Genomic DNA, 26,061 nt, shown 5'->3' with positions numbered 1-26,061 from the left:
TGATGACATCACAAATTTTGGCGATTTGTGACATCATGATGTCACAGATCGTTGTAGCTCCGTCTTAGCTCGAATGGTAAATCATCGGACTTGTAATTCAGAGGTTGTGGGTTCAGATCCCACCAGTGGAAAGGGTGATTCCTTTGTCCTCTTTAATTCCTTTCAATTTAAGGGAGAATCATTTCACTACAGTTGAGAAACCACAAATAATGTCTCCCATGCTTTCCTTGGCTTAATTGTCTGTCAGTTTCATTAGTTGTGTATAATCCAGAATGAATAGATATTTAATTACAAATTGAGATTAATTATGGAAAAGCAAACAAATTGATGTATTATGACATTATTTTTGTTGCAGAGGAATATTGAGTGCCTTGGAATAATGTTGTGTAAATGTGACACATTTAACATGCAGGTCTTCGTTAGTCATTCCTCAAAGGGTTAAATAGATGTCACTGGCGTTCTTGCGAAGCCTCATTTCGCAGAATGTCGAAGACGTTTTGGCTCGCAATGAATCTTGTTGCGAGCAAGAACATCTTCATTTTCATTTGTTTCACTTTGAATGAAGATACGAATGTTGTTTGTTTCGAATGTTCTTCTTAGCTTTGAACATCAAAAAAATATGATTGCTCCGAACGCAAAGCAAACATCTTTGCTTGCTTTGCATCCTTTGTCTTTGAATGCAAAGAAAGTAAAGCTTCTCTTCCATTCCTGTTCACAAAGAAGAGCTTCACTTCAAAATACGTTCAAACTAAAAGACTAAAGTCTCAAAGTGGCGTAAGAGTTATTTAATGGCGGAGAAATTCAAAGTAGGCAACTCTGAGGCTTTTGGCACCGCCTGTGCTTTCGTCATAAATTCATAAATGTTCTCGGCTTTCACAGGACGTGCTTGGCCAGGCGTGTCTGGCATTAAGGGCCCATGACAAAGCTTTATATTTAGGTCTCGTCAGCGTGAGCAGCGGCGGGCTGAAAAATTAATGGCGGTGTCAGTTTTGTGCAATCGGACCCTGACAGGTGCTCGACCTTTTCCTTGTGCCCGGGACGAAATAGTTAGCGGCTCGGGCACTGATTCATGCACGCACTGGCGTACTTCCAAACAGTTTAAGTTTTTGATAGTAATGGAGACGTAGCTGATGCCAGATTTTTCGCAGAAATAGCTGCGGAGACAGACTTCAGTTTCGAAACAGCAGCTTCTAAATGTTTTTCCTTGAAACAAAGAAAAAAAGTCTAGAAAACGAAGAGCAGTCTTGTCTTTTGGGAGTGCTAGTTAAAAGGCCATTAGTTATGATGTCGGTGTCGACGATGTATGCAAATTTCTTTGAGAAACTCTCGTTAGTCTACGCTGAACTGTGCCATCCAAGTGTTTGCCTTTAGACTAGAGATGGGTGAATAGTAAATTTGAGGCTCAAAGCGAATTCGAAGCAAATAGGGGTTTGGTTGAATAATTTCTAATCGAATAGTTCGAATAGTTTATATCAAATTTTATTTTTAAAAATTAGCATTTTCGTCATAACCTAAGTGACTTGCACAATATTTTTAAGAATTGGAACTCGCATGTGCGAATGTCAAGTTATTGGTTCAAAGTGAAGTGGAAGTAACTTTGGAGAAGTAGCAAAATTTAAATAGCAGTAGCATGCAAGTTATAAGCGGTAAAATAGTTTTGAAATTTATCATATTTAGCAAGCCCGCATAACAAACTTTTAAACTTGAAAAGTAATTAATCAAGGTGAAGGTAATATGTAGATTCACCTAGCAGTGTGTGGCTTCGTGGCAGTATGGATTTCCCTTGCGTAGGTGGTTTCATGGCATAGCGCCAGTGAAACTACGCTACAGTGAAACTACCATTACATTCAGTCAAATATTCATATATTCATTCATTTCGAAAGTATTCCAAAATTTTGAATAATTTATATTAGTTTGGATGCTCGAAGCACTTCAATATTCACCCATGCCTACTTCAGATTAGAACATGGTTGGAGCAGTAGCAACTCTTGTCTTACACTTACGAAAGCTATTTTATCAGTAAATGTGGTGTCTGTATCCTTGCCGGCATTTCTGTATCCTCGCCGGCGCCAGGTTTCTCCTGAACAACATTGAAATCTAAGTTGCAAACGCTTCGCATAAAAAAAAAAAAACAGTATACAAGACAAGTATAAAATCGCTGTAACGCCTTCACATGAAAGTGTGATAACAAAATCTACGTACTGTGAACATTCGTGTAACAAACAGTCGCAGGTAACAAGCATTTTTGTTCGCCTCTTTGCAGCACTGGTGCTGGCATGGTCGCCGCTCCGGCTGCGGTTGCCGACGCAAAGTTGCTGCAGCGTCAGCTGTTGCAGCAGCATCTTCAGAACAAGATCCAGCAGCAACAGCAGCAGCAACAAGCTCAGCAACAGCAGCAGCAGCAGCAGCAGCAACTACAGAACCACCAGCAACCTCATCAACCGAGTAAGCACCTTAAACAATCTCTTCAACACCGTTTATTGCAGCTTTTTTTTTTTCTGTGATACCGCGTCAGAAACAGACATGGGCTTCTGTCGCTTCAAGAAGACTACTTTTTCGCGGGTGAACTAGGATGAATTACATTTAATGTGATTTTCGTCGGCTGTTAAACTTCAATTGAGATTGCACTGTCTCCATATCCATTACAGTGGACACGGCCTTGGCATTTCACTCTCTAGTGGTTGCAGTGCTAGACTGCTGACCCAAAGGTTGTGGGGTGGTGGCTGCATTTCGATGGAATCAAAGTGCTAGAGGTTTACGTACTTGGGCTTAGGTTCGCATTAAAGAATGCCGGGTGGTCGAAATTTCCAGAGCCCTCCACTGCGGTGTCCCTCATAATCATATTGTGGTTTTGAAATGTAGAACCCCATAAATCGTTATCATTAACCACGTTTGCTACAGCTTTTTTGTCGGTGGCACTGTGCGAAAAACTGGCGTGCTCTTCTTTTGCTTCACCGAGGTCTCTTTGCGCCAGTGAATCACCCTAAATTGATGTCAGTGTGGTTTTTATTCGCCGTTGAAGTTGAATTGAGATTGTGCCTTATTCACACCCGTTCACGTAGCTGTGGTTATGGCATATCACTCCCGTTCTCAAGGGTGTGTTCGCATTTTATACTGCAGGAACTGCGAGAATTCTCGGGGGCTTAGAGTTCAGGCGTGTAGCGGTGGAACTACCGTAGAATTCCAAGCAAGCATCCTTACCCGAGCAAGCACCCCCTCCAGTTGCACTGCTAATTTCAAATTTCCACACTGTTCTGGGAAAGCAACCCCCTTTCTCGCTCCACACCCTGAGTATGCCTCACGTCCATGCAACACTGGCCAGCTTGAATCCCATTCAGTCCTGCTTAGCAGCCTGATCTGTGCACGCCTGCACTTGAAATTTGTCCTCAGAGCTTGATTTTTTTTTCCCTCAAGTGATCACACCCCAAACATAGCGCAAGACACTCATGACGATTTTCGGGGTTCCGCGAGCAAAAGCATGGCCTTTGAGATACATATATTCCAAGGTGGTAGTTATGACGACGTAGTCAGCAAGAGCAAGTCCTTTGAGATCTGTGTTTGTTGCTGAGAGCTGTTGAGTTGGCTTATCATTGGAGGTGCTTCCATTCAATAATGCTTCCTGCGTTCTGATCACGTTTTTATTGTGTTTCTTGTGTTTGTGTGCTGTCATTGTAATGCACCATGCCATGAACGAGAGCGGGAAGTCTTCTGAGGTAGTTTGTGTGCACTTTGTTTTTTTTCTGACGGGAAATTTCTGTGGCTGCCATCTTGAATTTCGGTGCCGTTTCAGGAAAGCGCCGCCCCCGCCCCCTCCAGTTTTCTGGTAATGTCGACTGCTGAGGTAAATTTTTTAGGGGCAGAATCGATCGTCACCTGAACCTATTAAACGCTGCAATAGGTACACCGTGACTTGTCGTACGGTGTGGAAATGACTCTGCCACCCCCACCTACTGTGTAACTATTTCATCCTCTTCTATTGTTCCTTCGTCCCGTTGCAGATTGCGTGAACAGTCCGGGTCTCGCCACTAGCCTCGCCTCATCGTCGCCGACTTCAGCGGCCGTGAAGGCTTCGCTGGCCAACTTCCTTCAGCAGCAGCAGCAACATCAGCAACAGCAGCAGCAGCAGCAGCAGCAGCAAAGCCTGGCAGCAGCGCTGGTACTCACGAGCGACGCCAACAACAACCATCAGTTGAGTGGCGAGCAGCAGCGCGGCGGAAGTGGCGCGCGTACCATGGCCTACAGCCCGGCGAAACACGCAGCAACAAAGACGCCCAATGGCCTCCAGTCTCGGCAAGTCTTGTCTTTTTATTTATTTTAATTTTCTCACATGGAATCTGACGTCATACTTTCCAGAGAAGCTCTAGGGAAGGCTGGGTGTCAAAAAAAAAAAAAAAAGAAATGTTACACTGACGTGTGTTTGAAAAGCTTCAGAGTTTTCTTTTGTGACAGTTAGTGTGAAATTTGTGCGATTTTGGAGTTGAGTGCATGCAGTGACTTAAGAGATATGGTGAAAGTGTTATACAGTTGAACCCGTATATATCAAACCCAAATATAACGAATTATTGTGTACTATATCAAACAGTTGGAAAATCCCCTCGAATGTATTATCGATATGATAAAATATCTTATATATTGAATTACCTATATATAGAACTCTTTGTGATAGCTTTAGATTTAATGTATGTGGGTTAGACTGCATTACATAACTTAAAACAAAGAAGATAGAAGTTTAGGGGAAGACCTAGGGATTGAAGTGATGACAAGTTGTCAGGCAAGGAATATTGCTTCGACCTGTGTACTTTTCTTTGTCTCTGCAGCAACTGCAGCTGCGAGGGATTCAAACAAGCGAGTCTCGTACGTCGTGAAACTACATTGCGGTGTACATGACTTTTGTTATAACGCTGTAATCCTTTGACGTATTCATGAGGATGGTGCCATCACACGATGCCTCAACTGGTTATCACGTGTGTAATGCGGAGCATGTGGGTTCGGCGCAGCAAATTATATTTTAATCCTCCTTGATTTGTCGTTTGCTTGTTTGCATATTTCAAATAAACGTAACAACTAACTTCCCCTATGCTTTCTCTGGCTTCGTTGTCTGTCGGCTTTGTATTTTCAAGAAGCTTATTTGACATAAATGAAGAAAACTGTCAACTGTATTAATGACACGACAATTCCTCATTTCTTCATTATATTTGAATACATATTACTAGCTCCATATTACTAGATCCTATGAGAGATCTGTGAGGCTATGCACATACACAGGGAGGCAGACAGATGCATAACTGTACCTTCAGTTGTCCTCACAAAAAAAAAAAAAGAAAAAAGAAAAAGTGGTTAGGTTCTTGAAAGGGTGCATGTGCGACGACGCTTAGCTTGGCACGTGTAGCTGTTGACAGAATGGTGACGCTACAGTCAGTTTAGATGTTTTCTTTCCAGTTGTCATCACTTCATATGTTGTATGGGAACTAAAAATTTCAGTTGAAGCCTAGTGGTTGTCTTGTGTGCATCTTTCTTTGTCACTGTTTTAGTTCCTCTAGTAATATGTATTTAAGTCAAAACCAACTAGCCCAAATTTTAGCTTTAACTGTAACATCTTCATTATAACCATTAGTTTATTATAGTATCTACATTTGTTTTATTGAGGTTTGATCGTACGTCTTTATTACATCTTTTTTGCGATGCTCACCCACAATCTGATTCTGATGCCCTGGCATACTTCTCATAACATGCTTAGGATTAAGCAGTTCTCACCATTTCGTTTCTTCACTCGTTCAGGTCCCTACAGCAGGCGGCAAGCTTTCCCTCGCTCTTGTCGCCCAAGACAGCTTCGCTGCCTGAGCCGTTCATCCTGACCAAACAGCCACCAGACTACGACGAGGCGACCAAGCATCTCAACAAGACGAGGCAGGCGCAGCAGGTACAGCCCATAAATATGGTTGCTCCGTTGTTCTAAGTCATTGTGCGCTGCGGCGATTGCATCGTCGTTAAATGATTTGCTAGCGCTTAGTCGATTTAACTCAACATCAAAGAAGATGGGGTTTGCTGAGTCTCCGTGGTCTGATAGGTAATCCTACAGGCTTGGAAAAGGAAGAAAAAGGAAGAGTAGAAATTAGTTTTTGTTTGTCAAAATGATACTTTAGGTCACCTTAGGTAAGGTGGTGGTGTACTGAGATGGCGTACTGAGGTGTACTGAGTGTCCATCAGATGTTAACGCTCGTGGCACTTCCCTCTTTAGGCGTATAGTACAGGGACCATCGGTCTCTCTTCACGAATGCAGGAAATCGATTGCAGTGCCTTCGTAAAAGTTTAGAATGTCCCTTTTATTTCTAATGACAGCATCGTCTCTTTTACAGATGCTACCACTCAACAACCTAGCGCCTGCAAGCTCCAAGCCGAGCCGCCCTCGTTCAATCAAGAGCAAGGATGTGGACGACGTGCTCGAGATTCTCATCAAGAACGGAGGCAAGTGGTGCTCCCTGTCAGTTCTTTCACTCACGCTCATTCGATCATTGTGATGGTCCTTAACACATGTTCATTCTAAGAAAGACAAAAAAGAAGGCTTCTGTCGAAGCAGCATGACAGCGTAAAGTGTGACTGCGCATATATCAAACCCACATATAGCAAATTATTGTGTATATCGAACAGTTGTGAAATCCCCTTGAATATATTTTTGATACATGAAATATTTTATTTATCAAATTAAGTAGACTCTTAGTAAACGGAAATCTCGTAAGCGGAACTGCTGCTTAAATGAAACAACTGGCTCTGATATGATTGGTTTTGTACATGAGCCCTTGGAGCATGAAAATAGGAAAAAGTTTCATGAAGCATCACAAGTGTACTTGCTCGCATGGCATTCCAATCTCTGAGGCCACTCCTGCATATGGGATAATTTCCATAATTCACTAGCAGGTGGCAGCAGTTGTGCTAGCTGTGGCAGCACAACTGCTGCTTACTCTGGCAAAGTGTTTTTCTGGGTTCCCTGGTATCAATATAGAAAGGCTGAATAATTTGAATATCTGCAAGCTTCAGTTTGTTCAGCAGCGAAATTCCAGAACTGCATCTTATGTAGTGCGCAGGCGAACGTAACATTGGCTAGTTATTGGCAGACCACAATTTTTTCTGGTTCTGCACTTTCGCAAAAGCATTATCGACTCCATAAAGAAATGCAGATTATGCGCACATTTCATTACGAAGCTGCCCAATTAACGAGCCGTTTTAACGAACCTGCAGAGTTGCCTCCGAGCGCCGCGCAAGAGCCACCGACACCCACAACACCGGGAACACCCATCACCGACATGAGTGGACTTCTCGCGTGTACGCCGCCTTCGTTTCCGACACCGCCGCCTTCGTCGGAGGGGACAACCGTGACACAGGGGGAACGGAACTCGCCTTCCTTGGCGCTGTCCGGCGACGGCGAGACGCCACCACCGTCGGCATCCCTGGACTTCGACTTCCACCTGGACCTGGACGACTTCGAAGGCATGGACCTCGGCATGCTGACCGACAGCGGACCGGCCAAGAATCAGGTTCCGCGAAACCACTACGCCGACGGCGGTGCGGACTTCTCGGACCCAGCACTGAGCATGGAGATCGAACTGTCCGACTGGCTGGACGTTATGATGCCCCAGACAACGACGTCGTCGTCGACGTCGGCCCTGCCCAACGGCCAAGTGTCCTCATCCTCCGCAACTCCGTGCGCGACGGTGCTATCATCGGCCGCAGCGGCCCCAAACGCAACCCAGCACGACCCATTGCTGTCGACGAACGCATCCATGGACGTTCAGGACCCGTTCGACCTGTTTGCGGTGAACGACGCGGACTTCCGGGCGTGGGACGACTTTCGGACTAGTTGGGACAGCGCGGACTTCATCGCCTGACTGCCGCGGGACCGTATGAGGCGGTTTGGAGCGCGGGAATGGCCGGAAGGGCGCCCTCCTAACACGGATTGCGAGATGGTTTTTCCGCATGCCGCTGTGCCAGTGCTGACTCTTGTCGGTGAACTGTCTTGCCACCGTGGAACACTTGCGCGTTTGTTGTCGGTAGGGAAAGAGAGAGACCAAACTTTTTTTTTTCACTTACAACAACAAAATAGTTAAAAAGGCCGTCTCAGCGTCACGGACCAAGCACAACAATCGAAACAACACAAAAAAATGACTGAGTGCCAAGCTAAAGTGCCGACCGCTTTTTCCAAGACTTTATTTTTGTCCTCGTTTGTTTCATCCATCTTGGCCCCGGAACATCTCGTCACCTTCCCAGATGCGAGAAATCGGATTCACATCACGTTTGTGTCGTTTTCCATCTTGCGGCGCAAGGAAATGCTCACACCAAAACACGAAACAATACACACGAGAAATCGCAAACACCTGACAGTGTTCTGACGATGCCCAGTCTTTTTAACAAACGGTTGAAATACAACCTGCGTCCAGGCCATTGCGTTAACAACTCACAAAAAAGCAACGTTGGCACTGTGGGTCGCTAGTGTTCATGCGGACATGACACAAGTACAAATAGGCCCTCTATCATTTCGCGTCATACGATTGATGATGACCATCATCGATCATCCCCACCCTTCCCCACACCAGACAAAAGCTCACAACGGTAATCGACGCTCGCTTCGACATCACAGCTGCGATCGTACGATGTTTGCCATCTGTCGCAAACGTCTCGCCAACTATGACTTTGTTTCTTCGTGTACGGTCGAACCATTTTACCACACAGTCGCATCCGACGTAAACATAACTCCCCGGCATTTTCTTTGTATCTGATATTCATTTGAGCGTGCGCACTGCTGTCGGTGAAAGACGTATTTGTGATCGGATCTTTGGCAAAAGGAATAGCGATTCTTTCGAAGGTCCAGCGAAGGAACTCCAGCAGATCGATCACTTGCTGGTGGATCGTCGCGCCGGGATTGGACACGTGAACGCTAAAACCGTGAATGCTTTCTTTCAGCGTTCTCCAGAGCAACCTTGAAACGGGATCGGTGCATTGGCTTGTTGGCCGTCAGGTCCAACGAACCGAGCCAACGGCCAAAACACGGTTGTGAATTCAGAATGTATGATGGAGTTGCCTTTGTTGAGTTTTTGTGACATTCTCACTACACCAGAATTCATTTCGTCGTAACCGATATTGTCTCGGGACTATCGCGTTTAGTTTTGTTATAGCAGTAGAATACTCTGCGAACTTAAAGCAGCCAACTTCGGTTTGTATTCTAATCGTTACCTATGTCCGATTTGTTATATTCATGTTCGTTATCCAGAGGTTCAACTGTAGCTGTATATTTTTTTTTCTGTTTTTTCGATAAGGGATCAAAACGACTTGCTTCTGCAAAAAACCCGTTTCGGTAAGAAGAAAGAGGCATGCGATACATATCTCGCAGACTTTTGGAGGCGATGTGACAGAGCCAGGGCTGAGAGACGTTTGTTAACGCGTTAGTTCCTCGCTTAATAAACGAGATGGTGTCGCGACTGATGCGAAGTGAACGACAACCAGACGAAACGGACGCACGAGTTCTCGTCGGGAGAACCACATTCCAAGCGTCGTTTTCGTCAGCGCGAAAAAATGGCGAGACAAAGACTGAAGAAAGGAAAGAAAGACGCAAAATCAAACGACGCCATCTCGGAAATGTTAATCGTGAAGGTCATGAGATGCAAAGTAAAAAACATTGACCACATTATGTGCCCGGTGTTGCGTGGGCGGTGAAGCCATTAGGCCTCAAGCCCAGCTACAATTTTTTCCATGTCGTGAAGTACTTTGGGAATGCCAGAATATTCTCGCTAGACGACTGCTGCGTCGACATTTGTGAAATTGCCTTGTTGAAACAAAAAAATCTTTGTGCTCTTGCGAGCGTGAACATGAAGTGCATTAAAATTTTAAAGCAATAATATTGGCAAATGTATAGCATATATGCAATACCACAGTTAAAACATCAGGTGCAAGTATCTGATGGCACTAATTCTGTTCATTTATTTTTGAACACTGCCCGCTTCGAGTGGATGACACTTTGTCCTATTTCATTCTGCGATATGTCGCGTTTCTCGCCAAAATTGCACCGTGAGGAGTATACGGAAATTTTCGCAAGTTTTGGTGATGTCTGTCGCTAAAATTTTTTTAATGCAACGAATTCTTGCCTAAACAGTGCAGCAGTTGATTACCGAGAGTAATTTTGCATTCCCCACGCGGTTCGAGAAAGAAATCGACGTTGGGCAAGGCCCCCACTGTACGGATCAGCAGGCCAGAACAGAGACATAGACTCAATTTATCGTCGTCAAACCTTCGTTGTGTTTTTCTACACACGTGTGTGTGTGCCTGTGCGTGTGTGCGTGTTATTACCAAGGTTGTAATCTTTTTGTACATAATTTAGGCGAGGTGCAAAGTATCGACAAATCGTGTCGCAACGCAAAAGTAAATATACACAGTGGGTCTGTCCTCCCATCTGTGACATCAAAAAGGCAAACTCAAATGTCTCAGTACACGAGGTGCGTGGAATTCGCGATTCTTGCATTGAGGCAAGATTTTGTTTTTGTAAATCTTAAAAATCCGGCACCGAGAAAACGTTACGCAGCATGTTAATATGAAATTCGATTGAAGGATTCTTTTAACACCTTGTGTAGAAATGAATTCAGACAGTGCCTTTTTGCCTAGACTGCGGTCATGTAGCGTATGTGCTCAAGTTTCGACGTCCTGTAGTCGCACTTGAAATGTTGATGGCATCTTTCGAGGTGGTGTTCCTACGTGATTTGAGTTTGTCTTTGCCATTTTCTTGTCTCACATCTTTGTCGAATTGCCCAAGCCTCGGTTGTATAGGCGCTCGAGATTTTTTTTTCTTTGCTGCTGGTCTCAGGCTTTTTGTCGCACGTGCTGGTAACACTAACCCAAGCTGGTTTCTGTGCTTTTTTATTTCATTTTAGACAGTTGCAAAAACCAGCTTGTTTTGGGTGACGGAAGCTATTTAGGTGAACAGCGCAAGCAATACCACATTTCTTCTCTTCCCATCCCCCCCCCCCCCCACCTTATTTTCCTTTTTTTTTTTCGAAATGTACATAATATAAGCGAGGGTGCAAGTCTTCTTGGTGTTGGTGCCCTCGGTGTAGTGTGATGCGAGAAATAAAATATGAATGAATACACTCATTACTTTGGTGCTGTTTTTTGCATTGTCTGCCTCTTCTGTGTGCACAGCATTGCACGGCACATTACCAGTTGAACTGACACAAAAAGGTGTTCTAAGTAAGCCTTAAAGGTCAAAGGAGTGAAACTTTCGGTTTCAATTAAGACATTTCCTAAGGAGGCCTTAAAAGCTAGTTGCAACAAAATATTGGTTTCAGTTGACATTGTCCTTTGAAGGAGGCCTTAAAGGCCTGCTCAAATGAAATATTGGTTGCAGTTTCACACATAATGGTGTATTTGAAAGTGTTTAGGCTGAAAGGGGATTATAAAAGTTTGTTGTGACTGGTTGCGTATTCTGGGGAGGCCTTAAAAGCAGACTGCAACAAAATTTAAGTTGCAGTTGACATTGTCTCAAGTAGGCCTTGAAGGCCTGCTTCAACTGAATATTGGTTGCAGTTTCACATGCGATGGTGTATCTGAAGGAAGGCCATCTACAGCAAAATTTTGATTGCAGTTGGTCATGTATTTTATGGAGGCCTTAAAAGCTCGCTGCAACAAAATTCGGAATGTAGTTGCAGGTCTTCTAAAGTAGGCCTTAAAGGGACTGACAACAGATTTTTCTCCCAGTTTTTTATGATGCAACGAAAATCTCCCCCTCAGTAGTGGTTAAACCTGCAGCGGTTGATTGCAAGAGCGGATGGATATTTTGTAAGCAGAATTTTTTTCATCTGAGAAGCCACTATAAAAGTTATAGTTACTCCTCCAGAAATGCTGAGGAGTGACAGCGATGCCGATAGTCCTCGTAAACTGTTCATTACGTTCATTGTTCTGCTTTCACAGGAGTGAGTGCAACTGAGGTTAACAACCTTCACTTTGGCATTTTCAATCGCTCTTGAATAGAAAAGGCAGGCAGAATAAATTTTCTAAATGCTCGTCGTCATGTGAAGTCCTGTTACGACCTCACGAGCCAGGCGCTCCTCGTACTTCTCCTGCTCGTCGGCTGGTGCCGCTTGTCACTCAGTTAAAGGTTTCATGCTGCCACTCTAGAGCATCAGATCATACGTGAAACAAAGACGTATATGTAAGTTTTAGGTTAGAAAAGATTATAATAAAAAAGATTGTACTGCATTTCAACACTAATACAGAGACAACCACGTACACCAGTAAAAGGTCACGTGATGGGGATCTCACGCATCTTTGCCTTTTTATCATGTGGGGCGTCAAAAGTAATTTTTCGCATCATTAGTGAAGAAATAAACATATAAATCCGCGTTTAATGAGAAAAACGCAATAGACAATCTTTCCATTAGGGGGGTTGTCTCAATCCATGTGCCGAGCGGTTGTCTGTTTTGTCTCCCTTTAATGACCACGTTCGGCTAAATTTCAGTTGCTTTTGCACACACTGTAGTGTATCCTAAGGAGGCTCTGAAGGCCAGCTTCAGTGAAGTAATAGCTGCAGTTGCAAACACTGTCATCTTCCAAAGGAGGCTTTGAAGGCCTAGCATTCAGCCCAGAGCACACGTACAGTACTTGTCCAGTGAAATGCGACATCATTTTTTTTTAGTATAACGACTGCCATGAGCAATTGCTCATAACAACAGCATCATTTCACTGCATATCTGGCCAATAAAGGTAATGTCTCTGGTATAAGTGTTCAAGTCAAAACTATGCCAATATGACATGAACTGCATATGCTAGACATGAAAGTAGGTGCATTACTTAGCCTTAAATTTTCATGTTTCTATCCACGAGTACTGTACATCTGTCAATGCATGTTGATGCACTTATGCTTCCTTCAAAATCAAAAGGACAAACTCTAGATGAGTCTATGTACTAAAGGCCATTCCCCTGCTGTGGACACAATAACGCAAGGCAAAACTAGTTAATTGTGTACTTACTATATTACACACGACACGCAGCTGTTCAATTTTGAAGATCTTTATTTGACTTGTGCAGATGATTTCTCGTGGCAGCATCGACTCCTCAAAGATTGACACAGTAGATGACTGGTGCAGCAGTCTGTGACAAAAGCATCAAGGTCATCACTGCATATTGTTATCAAAGCACGCATGCTTTTATGTGGGGATGATTGTGCTCGTAAGTGAGGCTGAACTTTTGCCAGACGTAAGAGTTGAGCTAAATTGAACAAATATGCACCCATTGCCTAGAATGAGACTTGCATGAACATAAGTACAAGATGAGGGGAGCGGTGTTCTCAAACTACTTCAAAAGACATCGAAATAACCTCCCAAGGTAGTAAAGTCAACCCAGCAGTAATTTGGGTCAAAAGGGGCTCAGAGGTAACTTCAGCCGATATAGGAAAATGATTGCCATAATTTCAAGACTGCATTGCATAAGAAACTTGACAGTATGCAGGGTTCTACTTCACATGAAAATAGGAATGGTAATTTCTGGGGTATTGCATGCCAAAACCACAATATGATTATGGGGCACGCCGAAGTGGAGGGCTCCGGACATTTTGGCCAGCTGGGGTTCTGCACTTAAATCTTAAGTACACGGGCCTCTAGCATTTCGCCTCCATCGAAATGTTCGCCGCAGCCGGGATCGAATCTGTGACTGATGGGTCAGCAGTCAAGCACCGCCAGCTGAAAACAAGAAAACTCAGAGGGTTCCTTATACATTCACCCAAGACGACGGGAAGGCAAAAGCCACCTTTTTCTTCCCATTCGATGTATTGAACATACCCCGTCCCCCTTCGAGATATTTCTGCACCTAACGTGGTTTTCTTACTGCCTCAAGGATCGGAGGCACTGCAAGCTTTCTCAGCTGGTTATGCACTGCCTCCGTGATCGGCCCACCTTTGACCATGTGAGGACGTCATTGTTGGAGATCACGTTATGTGACGTCACAAATTTTGGCTATCGGTGACGTCATGACGATGCCATCACGTGACGATTTTTTGCATCACTCGCAATGACACCGCCAATGTGGGACGCAGCTGCACACTGCCGACGGCCAATTTTTGCATTTGATGAGGCATCTAAGGCTTTCACCTTAAAAACTTAATGGAATGTCCACAAAGGTAAAATCCTGAGCATGGATGTGAAAGAGGCACAACTGCCTGAGTGACACCATCATCAGAAATTTGTGTGAGCGTTTCAGAAATTGTGCTTGGATTTCAAGTCGCAGAAGTTTTTTTTTCCACTCTAAAGAGCATATTCTTGAACAATACTCTCGAGACTTCAGCATGAAAATTGTGATAAGTGTTCGCAGTCCCCAAGCACACAGTAAGTACAAAGAGCCATTCTGAAAATGAAAGCCTGGCATAATTTGCTCCGCATATAAATGGAACACTCGGACACGTATAGCCTGTGGACTGCAGTCTGAAAAAACGCAGCATGGTGCACCCTGCCTTTGAATACCATACCACAGTTCGAAGTTTCGAACCACATAGTGATAGAATTCCACAGTTCTCAAGCTCTTATCAAAACTCTTGAGAGTTAGGGCACCTCGATGGCAGCGTCCACTGTTTCACCCAATATGGCAACATCACACGATGCAATAGCTCCACTGTTTGATCCAATAAGGCGGCGGTGCGGTCAGTGGATGTCACCACCCTGTACAAAGGAATGCTGGCATCGAGGTGCCCTACTGAGAGCGGCCCTCTCTCAGTGACCCTCTAAAATGCTAGTTTATAGAGCCAAACAAAACATCGCTCCCAAGATTGTTGGCACATGTGGATGATGCAAAATCCTTTCGTTTTATTGGGAACTTTTAAACAAAGACACATGCCTTCTTGAATGATTCTTCCCAATTACTGCTTTGGTTCTTGTAGCTGGGCTAATGGCGAGGTTCCTTCAGTTGCAGAGCCTACTGTCCTGACTTTGCTTTGTATTTACTGTCCATCTAATTTAAGTCAGTGACTAATTGAAATACAAAGGACCCAGCATGCATCGTCAACGACAGCTATGACCTTTATGCCTTTGCAACAGACTACGCCCCCTTGCGAGCTTTCGATGAGACTCGAAGTGGCAACTGTGGGCACGGTACACTCTTCACAAACCGCTGTAGTCGAGAACGACATGAAAAGTTGAGAGAGGGTTCCAGAGATCTGAAATGACTTGGTGCACATGAAAACTTTGCTGCAGAAGCAAGAGAACACACTCGTCCACACTTGAAATGTGCAAATTCACTGGTGATTGCTCATTGCAGTACAGTTTGACTTTCAACAGGCAGCGCCCGGACAACTCGCAAAAAAACTTCAGACATCCAGACACGCAGTGAATGGTTATGAAGTGTTTCTCCTACACTATTGTGTATTGCAGTGCAAGACAGCCTTGCATGGCACATTGTCCAAAAATGGATATTTATGACAATCTCGTATAAATACAGTGGCACGTAAGACTCGCGTTTGAAATAGATTGACAGACGCTGGCTAAGTGACGCAGTCAGTTCGCATTAGTTCATACTGTCACTTGGAGACACACATCTAATCACCTGAATTACGAAAACCCACTCGATCCTTCGCGACTAGCCTAGCAAAGCGTACCCTGACCTCGAAAAGCTGTGCTACGAGGAGTTTGAACACGCACACACACGACGGAATGCAACATTCCGCTTGCTCTTCCACTGCTTGACACCCATTCGACTATCATCCGCGGTTTAGCTTGTCTGCATACGTATTGCAGTTTACGGAATGCCAAGACAAAAGCTGTTGTACTGGTAGTGACACCTTGTGGCAATTTCATCAATCGATAAAATGTCGCAAACTTTTATGTCTCGGAGCTATTCCCATTCGACCGAGTCGTGCCGCGCCCTAGCTTGTCCGCATCGCATTTCAGTTTATGGAATGCTAACCTTTGCAGTTTCTGTACACCAATTGAACTGTCATATACGACTGCCACTGATGTTGCCTCACACAAACGTACATCCAGTATTCCGTAAATAGTAATACATCTACACAGGAGTCGCACTTTCCGTTAAGTGTTATCGGCATCGGCCTTCTCACTCACAAGCCAAAATAAAAAAAATAGGTTCGTGATACGTGCACATTTCGACGAACCGCATGGTAGTGTAAATAAATCTCGTTCTAAAGGACTAGCATTCACTTCGAGCCGTGGTCCCGGCAGAATGCTCACAACCAATTCTGCCTTCACCATAGCACGGCGAGTATTATGGCCTTTAAAGTAATGCTTGTGACTGCGTGCGAAAACGCTGTGCAAGAAAAACTACAAAAAAAGACTCGTTTGCTGGGATACGTAAAAACGCCAGGCCGACAAGTGCAACAGTCTTCCATATTGTAATCGTATTATAGATGCGGACCTTGTAATTGTTTACAGCACATTTGCATGTTCCCACTGACAGCTTCAAGAACCATATCCTGCTCTGCTCTAAGAACTCAAGTCAAGCTTGTGTAATTAGTGACAAGGAGGGGGCTGCTGATGACAACAGCCCCACCGACTTTGCCGAAGGAGTTCAAATAACAGCCCACTTAGCTCCCGGTTGGCAACAACAACGTGTCGTTGGCCACCAGGGTTCACAAGACATGGATTCTGTGACAAATGCGATTTCAGCTTCTGTCAAAGCGTGGTGCTTTTAACTTATCAAATCTGCGAGGCGGTAGTGTGAACTACTTCAAGCTGAAACTTTTAAAGTCATGCCTGGGCTTTGTGACGATTCAGCTTTCCTCACAAATCTCGCGTCCCGGGAACTTCCGGGGTTGGCCACGCTTGCATGGCATTGATGACAGCTCTGTGAGTCTGCAGAAAACTGAAGCTGAAAGCTAGGCTATTTGGTTACGATGTTACGTGGCCACAGCACCAGCGAAGACGATGGCACAAACGTGTCATTAGGTGCCGGTGTCTGAAGGCACACATGATTGCCGAGAAGTGCCGATTGACGTGCGAGGCCCTTTCATGAAAGAAGCCGACAACTGTGCTAGTGTACCTACTATTGAGAACTTGGCAAAGAAATCGCTTTCTTGGTCAAGAAGATGCATTGAACACCTTCGAAAATCAAAACGTGTACTTTTGAATATTGATATGGGTGTGCTTTAAACGCACGTGATTATTGGCACAGTGAACCTAGCTGACGTGCAGCACCAATCCTGTGCAGCTTTTGCTTACGTCTTAGTCTTCCCGAGTGCTGAAGCCACATGTATCAAAATCTCCATACAGAAATTGATTGACCAAAACGTTACTCAAACGTGAGAGGTTAAATTGATAGAAATTTCGTCAAGCACTTTAAAAAGAACAATCAGCCATGTTACCTTCTTTCCACACAATAATCTCAGCACAACAGTCACACTCACCGTACCACATCTTGTCTAAGACGCGACATCCGATGTCTACGAGTGTAAAAGCTAAAAATGTATCGCGCTTTATCAAAACCACATGTTTGGTGACACGACTGCACTACTACATATCTACCTCTGATGTTGTACTGTCATCATCCATCACCGAGTTGCATTCTCGACGCTTGCAATCCCGACATGTCTTAGCCACGATGGCTGCTTACAAAAGCCACACGCAAAGACGGCACCAGTAGCAAATCCTGCTAATGCCTCGTCACTGTGAAACATCAGTCGTCTCACCTGCAATTCAGGGTATAATCTGCTTCTAGCTGACATTTAACCAACACACGTGAAACACCTGTACTTTGTTCGTAGAAAGACGCAGCTGACACCTGTACATCACAATACGGTCTACACGTCATGGTGAGATATTTCAGCTGTAATCGGCAGCTGAATGCTTACAGCGCATTACCCCTGAAAGTGAACCGTATTGTACAATTCTTCGACAGGTGTGCCAGCAACTTAAAACCACTAATCATGATGGCACGAAAACATGGCATGAAGAGGAGGAAAGAGTTACGTACAACTGATCCTTTTGTATCTTCTTCGCCACTTACGAAACTGAAGGTTTCTCTCGTCGGATTAGCTGTCACGTAGCAGCAATTGTCAGTCTTCATCCAGAAGGTCATTAGTTGCATCGTTAAAGGGCACACAGAACATATTTCGCTTAAAACATTCTCTCTGCCTCTAAAAAGTTTGTGGCCTGGGTTGCAATGCTGAACAATGATGCCAAGTGTCCCTACAGGTCACGGTTCACATTGTTACCAAAAGATGGTGCCACCAGTACTTGTGCACACGTACGCGCTGGTTCTTTGAGCAAACGAGACGTAGAATTTGTCGTCACCGGCTAATGCACCAAACACCACAGGGGTGAGCGCGACACCGTTCTTTTGCCAAAGTCCTCCTAAAAATGATGCACCGTTTTCTAATGCTGAAAAATTGGCCAACTGTGGTGTTCACCTTTCAATCCACAGCAGACGCTGTTCTCAAAGGAAAGAAATTATAAAACAATGTGACGAACACCCGAAAAAATTAATACTAAAAATAAAATTCCGAGGTTTTACGTGCCAAAACCACGTCATTGATTATGAGACGCCATAGCGGGGTGCTCCGGATTAATCTTGGTGTTCTTTTACGTGCACCTAAATCTGAACACACGGGTGTTTTTTGCATTTCGCCCCCATTGAAATGCAGTCACCATGGCCGGGAATCAAGCCCGCGTCCTTAGTAGTGCAACGCTTCACCCACTAAGCTGCCATGACGGGCTCACGTACTGAAAACTTGAGACAGCCGGTGTGAGAGGATTTCAGGACCCTTCTAGCAATCTTCCGTATGACACTTACGGAGGCAAGACCGTAATTCTTGCATCCATAAATGCTATCTGGTCGCCTTGAGGCGGTGAAGTGCTCCAAATGAAAAGTCAAACTTCGTCCGTTCACATAGCAATAGCACTAAGATCCGCACAATAGCCACACATCTGAGATGGCTAAGACGCGTCTTCGCTTGAGGTCGTAGCGGGAAAGCTTGGGAGGTCGGTGACTACTGGAACTCCGAGGGCGCGTCGAGGACGATGTCGCCCTTGAAGCCGTACTTCTGCAGCTTCTGCTCAACGATCAGCAGGTCGTCCTCCGTGTCGACCTCGTGGCACAGGTACTGTGGCAACTCCACAAAGCCGCACCTGCGGGGCAAGGCGTTAACTTGGCAAGTTGTAGCACAGTTGAATGCAACTACACTCGGTTACAACCTAAAAAAAGAAAGTCAGCTCCACCCACAGAAACGTGCCACTCCTACCCTTCACTCGTGAAAGACAGTCGTGCCAGCTGGGTTCCTCTCGAACTGCAAGTACTTTTTCTTGGCTAATGTAAATACTACACATATAAAGAGCTAAAGGTCCGTTGTCACTACCTAAAACATTACGTTTGGCTCAGCGATGATGTCAGAATCCCTGGCGAATTTAACCAGGACTTTCAAGTTCCTGTCCAAAAATTAGCAACCCAAACGCGTGTCTGTATGAAAAAGTCAACTATCTGTGGAACACTCTGAAAGTGCTTGATGTCAAAAAAATGAGTACGCACTATTGGATCGAGAATTTATGGAAATTCTTTTTGGGGAGGGGCAGTGATGGTTATGGCCAGAGCTGACTTTTTTTTTAGGTTGTAACTTAGTATAGACCGAATCATTAACGTCTCTGCCGAACAGTTGCAATACCAAAATGCAGACCTATGGCACTGTACTGTGCACATGTCAAAAACGTTTCTTGGCCACTTTTGATATGCAGAATGTTGTGCCACATTGCGCCACTACAGGTGCTCCTCTGCTAATGAAACGTCGATCACTTTTCACGTCATTGGACATGTCGCGCAAAAAAAAATCTCCACTCTTACAGCAGATGTTGCCAAACAAGGCAATGAATCCGAAGCGAATTATACATGCCATTAAGAAAGAAACGAGAGAGATGAGTGTCTTAAAATATGCATGGCTCATGCTGCAACAATGTTATTTAAACCAACTTCCTTTAGTAAACTTCACTGCAACACAAAAGTGTCGTGCAGTGAAGCAAACGAGAAATGAAAAGAATTGTCGTATTTTAATGCAGGACGGTTCTTTTCGCTTACATCTCCTGTATTGAATTACTGATACACAGAATCATTATGCTATGCTCCTTAGATTCAGTATATCTGGGTTAGACTGTAGCTTGTGGTGCTGCACTATGGGCGCAAGCATCCTGCGTGTATCCACACTAACATGTTGCTACAGACCCAAATGCTACAAACAAATGTTTGTATGCTCATATTTTGTCTAATAATCAATACCTCTATGCTGTTCACTAGTATTTCAGCCAACCATCAGCTACATTGAAAACCTAGATGATGCCTCACCAAGAATTGGGAACCAATGGGCTCTATTTTTTATATTATTTATTTGAAATACTGCAAACCAATAATTTGGCTCAAGCAGGATGGGCTTCACGTACAATGCAAAAGTATGTATACAAACAATGCAAGAAATGAACACAGGAAACAAAACATACCATAAAATCTCGAGCAAGCGCCCACTATTGTGAAAGATAATCCAACAAGATTTGGAGGGAGGGCCCTTGCTCGATCGCAGGTGAAAATTCAAGATGGCGGCGAAAGAACCACTAAGAATAAAATGCACACCCATGCTTTTAATGAAATGCTTTATTGAGTACGCATGCATTCACTGTTTCCAAAACAATGAATGAAACAGTGAAAATGGCGAGAGGGAAGGGGGGGGGGCTTGCCTTGTCATTGGCATGTATTTCAAATCTCTCGAAAAAAGAAGGGGGTGCTTGCTCGGGATTTTACGGTACGCTAAAAAAATAGCATGAAAAGCATTTTACAGATGGGGACATCAAACGGAAGGAACAAAACACGCCTGCAAAGTTGATTGGCAAGAGAGCCAATCAACTATTCACAATAACAGAAAATTGCAATGAAAGTATTGTGTCACTAATATTGATTGATTACACACGTGAGTCAGAATAACCAATTGTCAGTTCAGCTCCTTTTAAAGTACCGTAAGCTGTTTTCGCATTGTAGAGGCAACCTCAGTGTTTTGAATCTTCACACTGCTTCAACAAAGGGTTTTATTGGACACTGATTAACACTTTGTCATGGATCCCACTCTTATCGCCATCCAATAATTTATCTAGTGTCAATGTGCATAGTTATTCCATGATCCTACGACTCACTGTCTGGTACCCCAAGCATGCCTTCTTACCTTCCTCCTTGAAGGAGTCCATCTTGGACATACTCCGCTCGCGTGACGTAGAAGTGACCAGTTTCGACGATCTCACCCACCCACTCCTGGCGACAGAGTCGCTGCGCCGGGTCGAAGTTCAGGGGTCTTGTCGTACCATCTGGAAAGGGTAAAAGTTCAAGGGTATTCCGTGCCACTGTAGCACTAATGAGAAGTGAACACTACACTCCAAGAAGAGTATTTGCAACCCTTCAGCGCCTGTGTAGTTTTCTAACAAGAATTGTAACCTATCCTACATGGCTTTCCTTTCTTTAATGCTGTGCGCTTGGAGCTTTAGGGTCACAGAGGACACACAAATTACCAGTTTGACATAGAGCGTTCCCGACAGGGAATCGGCGGGCATAAAGTTACTTCAAGAAAGCAAGCTGAAGCAACACAGATCTCCATTTTTGTTTTGGGGACAATACACATATCAAAGGGAGTAATATACACCGTTTTAGGAAACCAATATCTATCTATAACGTCCTGGCCATTTGCTGTCCGGTGTTCTGATAGTGTGTAGACTGCAACGTGCATATCAACATGCTAAAACTTATCATGGCTAAGTGTCTTTACCTTTCAGAAGTATATTTCAATAGGCCAATAAATTCCATTGGTACATCGGCGCAACTGGCATCGAAAGTCTGCCTTTTCGACCTATGCTAGTGAAATCGTTTACTAGTTGAATTCCTGTGCCTTTACCTCAGACTAACCTGACCTAGCTTAGCTCAAGTAAACCACCTTGTAGGCACTATACACACCCATTCAAAAAGAAGAAGGGACCGGTGACACACAGCTAACAGATACATGCGTACCTTGCGATAGTTCTGTCCACCGCCACTTGTAGTCACGAGTGACCGAGAAAACGGAGTCGTATCTGTCCGAAGTGACAAGGTTGACCGCTTCGTCCAGGTACGATGGCACTAGACACGGCGAGGTACATTGGACTAAGGCAACCACGTCAATACCTGCAAAGAGAGGCACGGTGTGCTCTGATAGGAGACTGGTTTGCTGTATTCCTTGAACAAGTCAGCAACCCACACAAGTTTCTTTTGCAAAACAAATAAACACATAAACCAAGCACTCGCACACATATACACAATGCTCTACAAAACACGTGGACACAACTTCAGAAGAATGAATCGTAACTGTATAAGAAATCATTAAGATCAAATTATTGGATTTGCCTTCAGAAATCATTATGGCAGTCATTAGATGATGGGACATCATTGACATTATCAACCAATGCCTTTTAATGTACATCATGTTGTATACATAAGTTCTGCCTGTTCATACCTGTTATTACAGAATTAGAAATCTTGTACTGCTTTTTTTTTATTGTATTCATAAGCCTGTTCATTTTTACTACTTCCCTCTGTCAATTGATACTTACTGCAGGTGAATAAATAGAAATTACCACACCTGGATCGTGAAATATCTTTTACTCTATCAACCCATGTTTTTTAATGTACAGACGACCCCCACTGTTATAGGGTACACCTGCATGCACTGCAAGTCCGGATTTCGCTCTCTTGCAAAAGCACAGTGGCTTAGATTTGCATTGGTGGTTGACAGTTCGGACTTCTTTAGAAGGCCAGTTAGAGGGCCAGAAATATGAGACGTGCTTATAAAAGTGTTCCCTTTAACGGTGGACTGTACTGTACGTCACGTTGTATACATAAATTTTACCTGTTCACAACTGTAATTGTAGAATTAGAAACACTGTACTGCTTTTTTTAACAACAAAGCTGTTTAAGCTTGGCAAACCCCTGTCTCCAGTGTTCGCAGAAACTCGCCGAGCAACGAGGTCGCCATAGGTCACCTAGCAACGTGTCAGGGGATGGAAAGGATGGAGAAGAATGAATAAATAAAACAAAATAAAATTTCTGGTTGAAGCGGGGTTCGAACCTGGGTACCCACAGTCCGAAGGCAAGCATCGTAACCACTAGGCTATCCAGGCACGCTAGCAGAACAAGCATTTATGGGAACCATATGATTGTGTTGATATGGGCGATAGAATGAGAAAAGGATAGAGAGAAATAGAAAGAAAGAGAGAGAGAGAGAGACAGCACAGCCATGTACAGTATAGTATAGCAAGGGATGGGAAAGGGAAAACAGACAAAGAGAAAAAGAAAGAAAGAAAACAGCCATGTATAGTATCGTATAGCAAGAGGGTGAAAAAGGGAAGTGAGGGGGAGGGCCACCAGCTTTGTTGTTTCATTTGTCTTTGCACAACTAGTGCATAGCTGCCCCAATTTATTTTCCATTTATAATCCTGTTTTTTTTCTTTCTTTTCATTACTTCTTCCCTCTGTAAGTTGACACTTATGAACTATACCCTTCATAATTCTTGGGGTTTAATGTCCCAAAACTATGATGCGATTATGAGGAATGCCATTATTTTGACCATGTGGTGTTCTTCAATGTGCTTAGATCTAAATCTAAGTATACGGGCCTCTAGCATTTCGCCTCCATTGAAATGCGGCCGGGATTCGATCCCGCGACCTTCGGGTCACCAATCGAGCACCGTAACCACTAGACCACCGTCGCGGTATTAATGACACCCTCAGTCAGCGCTGCCTCAGTTGACACTACGAATGTAATTAATAAAGTACGAGTAAATAAATAAGAATTAACGCACCTGGAACTTCGCGCATGAACTCTTGCACGGCGAGCACCGAAGGCGAATCGGGTTGAGCGAATTCCTCGGAGCGTCGCACGACAGCGCACGACTCCGCGGTCGCGATGTCCTCGATTTCCTGGTCGTCGGTAGACACCCATATCTCGTCGAGCGCTGCGCAAAAAAAAAACAAAAAAAAACAAGAAAACACTGACGCAGATTGCATCGCATCGAACGACGCAAAAAAGAAAGACTAATCTCTCCGCTGATCGCTTCTTTATATCCAAAGCGCTGCGCCGCGCGCGCCCGAAATAACCCGTATCATGCGCTGCCCCGCATAACTCGATTGTTTAGTCGATCGCGCGCGCCGCTAACTTTCGCGCATCGACTAGGATAGAGATTAAACTAGCCGGTAGTTATAAGTCTAAAACGCCTACGCTCTCCACTAACTAGTATCCCGGCGAAATTGGGATCTTCTTTTTTTTATTTTTATGTTAACTTGTTTTTATACGGACAGTTAACCTAAACTCCGCGATCGGGTAAAAGTAGCCGAAGAGCGCTCGTTAAGCGAGAACTTCGTTCTAGCGCACCGCTCGCTAATTTGATTAGCCTAGTTCCCCGCAGAAACTCTGGGACAATTAAAAAAAGGCAAGTAAGCTATCTACTCCATTTCGGGAACCCAAGCTTTTATACGGCGGGTGCAATTTTATCCCTGCCGATCGCAATTAACACAGTTGGCGCACCGCATTTGCTACATAGCATTCTCCAAGAGAGCTACCGCCGGCGAAGTTAATTCTCTTTTTAAAGCCGCAAGTAAACGATCGGCTAGTGCAAAATGGAAAACGGTCTCAATGAATACAGGGCGCCGTGATCGGCGGACCGATTTTGAAGAATTAGAAGAAGAAGATGAAGTATGGACAAGGCGCTAGCGCGTGGGGTGGGGGGTTGGTCACGTACTCTTGCAGTGTTTCATGGGCCTCAGCACCCAGGTCAACAAAGGCAGTCCGCACAGCACTCGGGCGTTCTTCTTCTTCACCGCTTCGCTGCCGCCTCGCGCCAGCACCAATCCGGCCACGCGCATTTTCTTGCTCGCTGTTGCACGGTCCATGGCGGCCGCATGCCCGGCCGCTCGTGTCACGAACGGCCGATGCTGATCGGACGCGGCAAGCTCACGCCGCGGCCCACGGAAAAACAGGATATCGGCTTCCCTGCCATCACCCACCCACCACCACCACCCAGGCTGCTGCTGCGGAGGATGCTGGCACAGCGGGAGGAAGGCGAGGAAGGCTGCAACAACCGGAAGTGAAAGGCCGCCGCCGCTACCGCCGCTTGCTGCATCCCGGAAGTTGGAAGTACCACGTGACGGGACGAGCGCCGCCCTCTTCTTCTTCCTCCACCCGTCCCCCTCCTCTTCCTCACATCTCGGTGCAGTGCATGGAGAGCGTAGTGGGCGAGCGCGAGCAAGGCCGAGTGACGACGCCGGAACTGGCCGCGGGTGGCGCTACGAACGCTTCCCTCATCAATAAACTGAAGAAACTGCGGCTACCCCAACCGCAACGAACCCGTAGCCTGAAAAGGTCCGACCGTAGTAAGAGTGTTTTCGTTTTTTCTCTTTAAAAAAATGTGGGGAATACTCATTCTAAATACGCTGCAACCCGCTTCGCTATCGACGTTTACGTGATTAAACAAAATAGAAAGCCTTAATTGTTACAGAGGAGTTTGTCGGTACACGATAAAACTTTTAGGCTCTGCTTGTCAGAAGATTTTTACGTGTTAGGATATACGTCGATATCTTATTAAGCGGTGTCAAATGGTCAGAATCTAAAAACGTTGCTACCAGAGCGATCGGGCCTGATCCGGATCGAATCTCTTAATCGTTATTGGCTCTTTAACGCAAACTGTGGAAGGCAACCAAAGCCTGTTGAGAAATTTGATCGGGCTTAATTGCGATAAGCAATTCACCGCGTGCCACCATAATTGCATGACTTGTCAGTATCGCGTAGCAGTACATGTGTTGTCTTTCCTGTCCATGAGCCGCTCCCTCAATGAATTAACTTGTTCACCGATTTGTTACCAGAACTGTGGATAAACTTAGCACGAAAGAGGAACGAAGTTCTAGGCGATACGTTACAACCCACCAGCGGCAACTTCGTGCATGCGATAGATTGTTATTGATAAATTTCCACTTAACCCTGTCAGCGACTACAGCGCCACCTCCGGTTCTACGTGCTTAAATGCCGCGGCGTTGTGGGCACAGC

At 44.7% G+C, this 26,061-nt stretch overlaps 2 protein-coding genes across 2 annotated transcripts in view; one reads left to right on the top strand and one right to left on the bottom strand.

Annotated features, from left to right (window-relative positions):
* LOC119400029 (myocardin-related transcription factor A) overlaps positions 1 to 11,133 on the top strand; it is a 259,756-nt gene extending 248,623 nt beyond the window's left edge. Inside the window, exons 16-20 of the mRNA XM_049417946.1 lie at positions 2,264 to 2,445; positions 3,999 to 4,294; positions 5,792 to 5,920; positions 6,357 to 6,465; positions 7,237 to 11,133. Of these exons, the coding sequence (XP_049273903.1) occupies positions 2,264 to 2,445; positions 3,999 to 4,294; positions 5,792 to 5,920; positions 6,357 to 6,465; positions 7,237 to 7,883 (1,363 nt within the window). The 3' untranslated portion in view covers positions 7,884 to 11,133. The remainder of the gene's footprint in view (positions 1 to 2,263; positions 2,446 to 3,998; positions 4,295 to 5,791; positions 5,921 to 6,356; positions 6,466 to 7,236) is intronic.
* Positions 11,134 to 18,961: 7,828 nt separating this feature from the next.
* LOC119400028 (N-acylneuraminate cytidylyltransferase A) lies at positions 18,962 to 25,145 on the bottom strand. Its single transcript, XM_037666938.2, has 5 exons — positions 24,761 to 25,145; positions 23,825 to 23,977; positions 22,000 to 22,152; positions 21,167 to 21,305; positions 18,962 to 19,100 (listed from the first exon to the last, which is right to left on the bottom strand). The coding sequence occupies exons 1-5, from the start codon at positions 24,909 to 24,911 to the stop codon at positions 18,962 to 18,964; spliced, it is 735 nt and encodes a 244-aa protein (XP_037522866.1). The 5' UTR covers positions 24,912 to 25,145.
* Between the last annotated feature and the right edge of the window lie 916 nt (positions 25,146 to 26,061).

This window comes from Rhipicephalus sanguineus, chromosome 7 (genome assembly GCF_013339695.2).
Source record: "Rhipicephalus sanguineus isolate Rsan-2018 chromosome 7, BIME_Rsan_1.4, whole genome shotgun sequence".
Taxonomy (NCBI): domain Eukaryota; kingdom Metazoa; phylum Arthropoda; class Arachnida; order Ixodida; family Ixodidae; genus Rhipicephalus; species Rhipicephalus sanguineus.
The sequence above is the reverse complement of the archived record's forward strand: the minus strand, read 5'-3'. Positions and strand labels throughout refer to the sequence as shown.

Coding starts and splice junctions, on each gene's coding strand:
- LOC119400028 (XM_037666938.2), bottom strand. CDS start 24,911: ATGGACCGTGCAACAGCGAGCAAGAAAATGCGCGTGGCCGGATTGGTG. Junction 22,153..23,824: donor GTTCATGCGCGAAGTTCCAG/GTGCGTTAATTC, acceptor CTCTCTTTGCAG/GTATTGACGTGGTTGCCTTA. Junction 19,101..21,166: donor GGACTCCTTCAAGGAGGAAG/GTAAGAAGGCAT, acceptor CTTGCCCCGCAG/GTGCGGCTTTGTGGAGTTGC.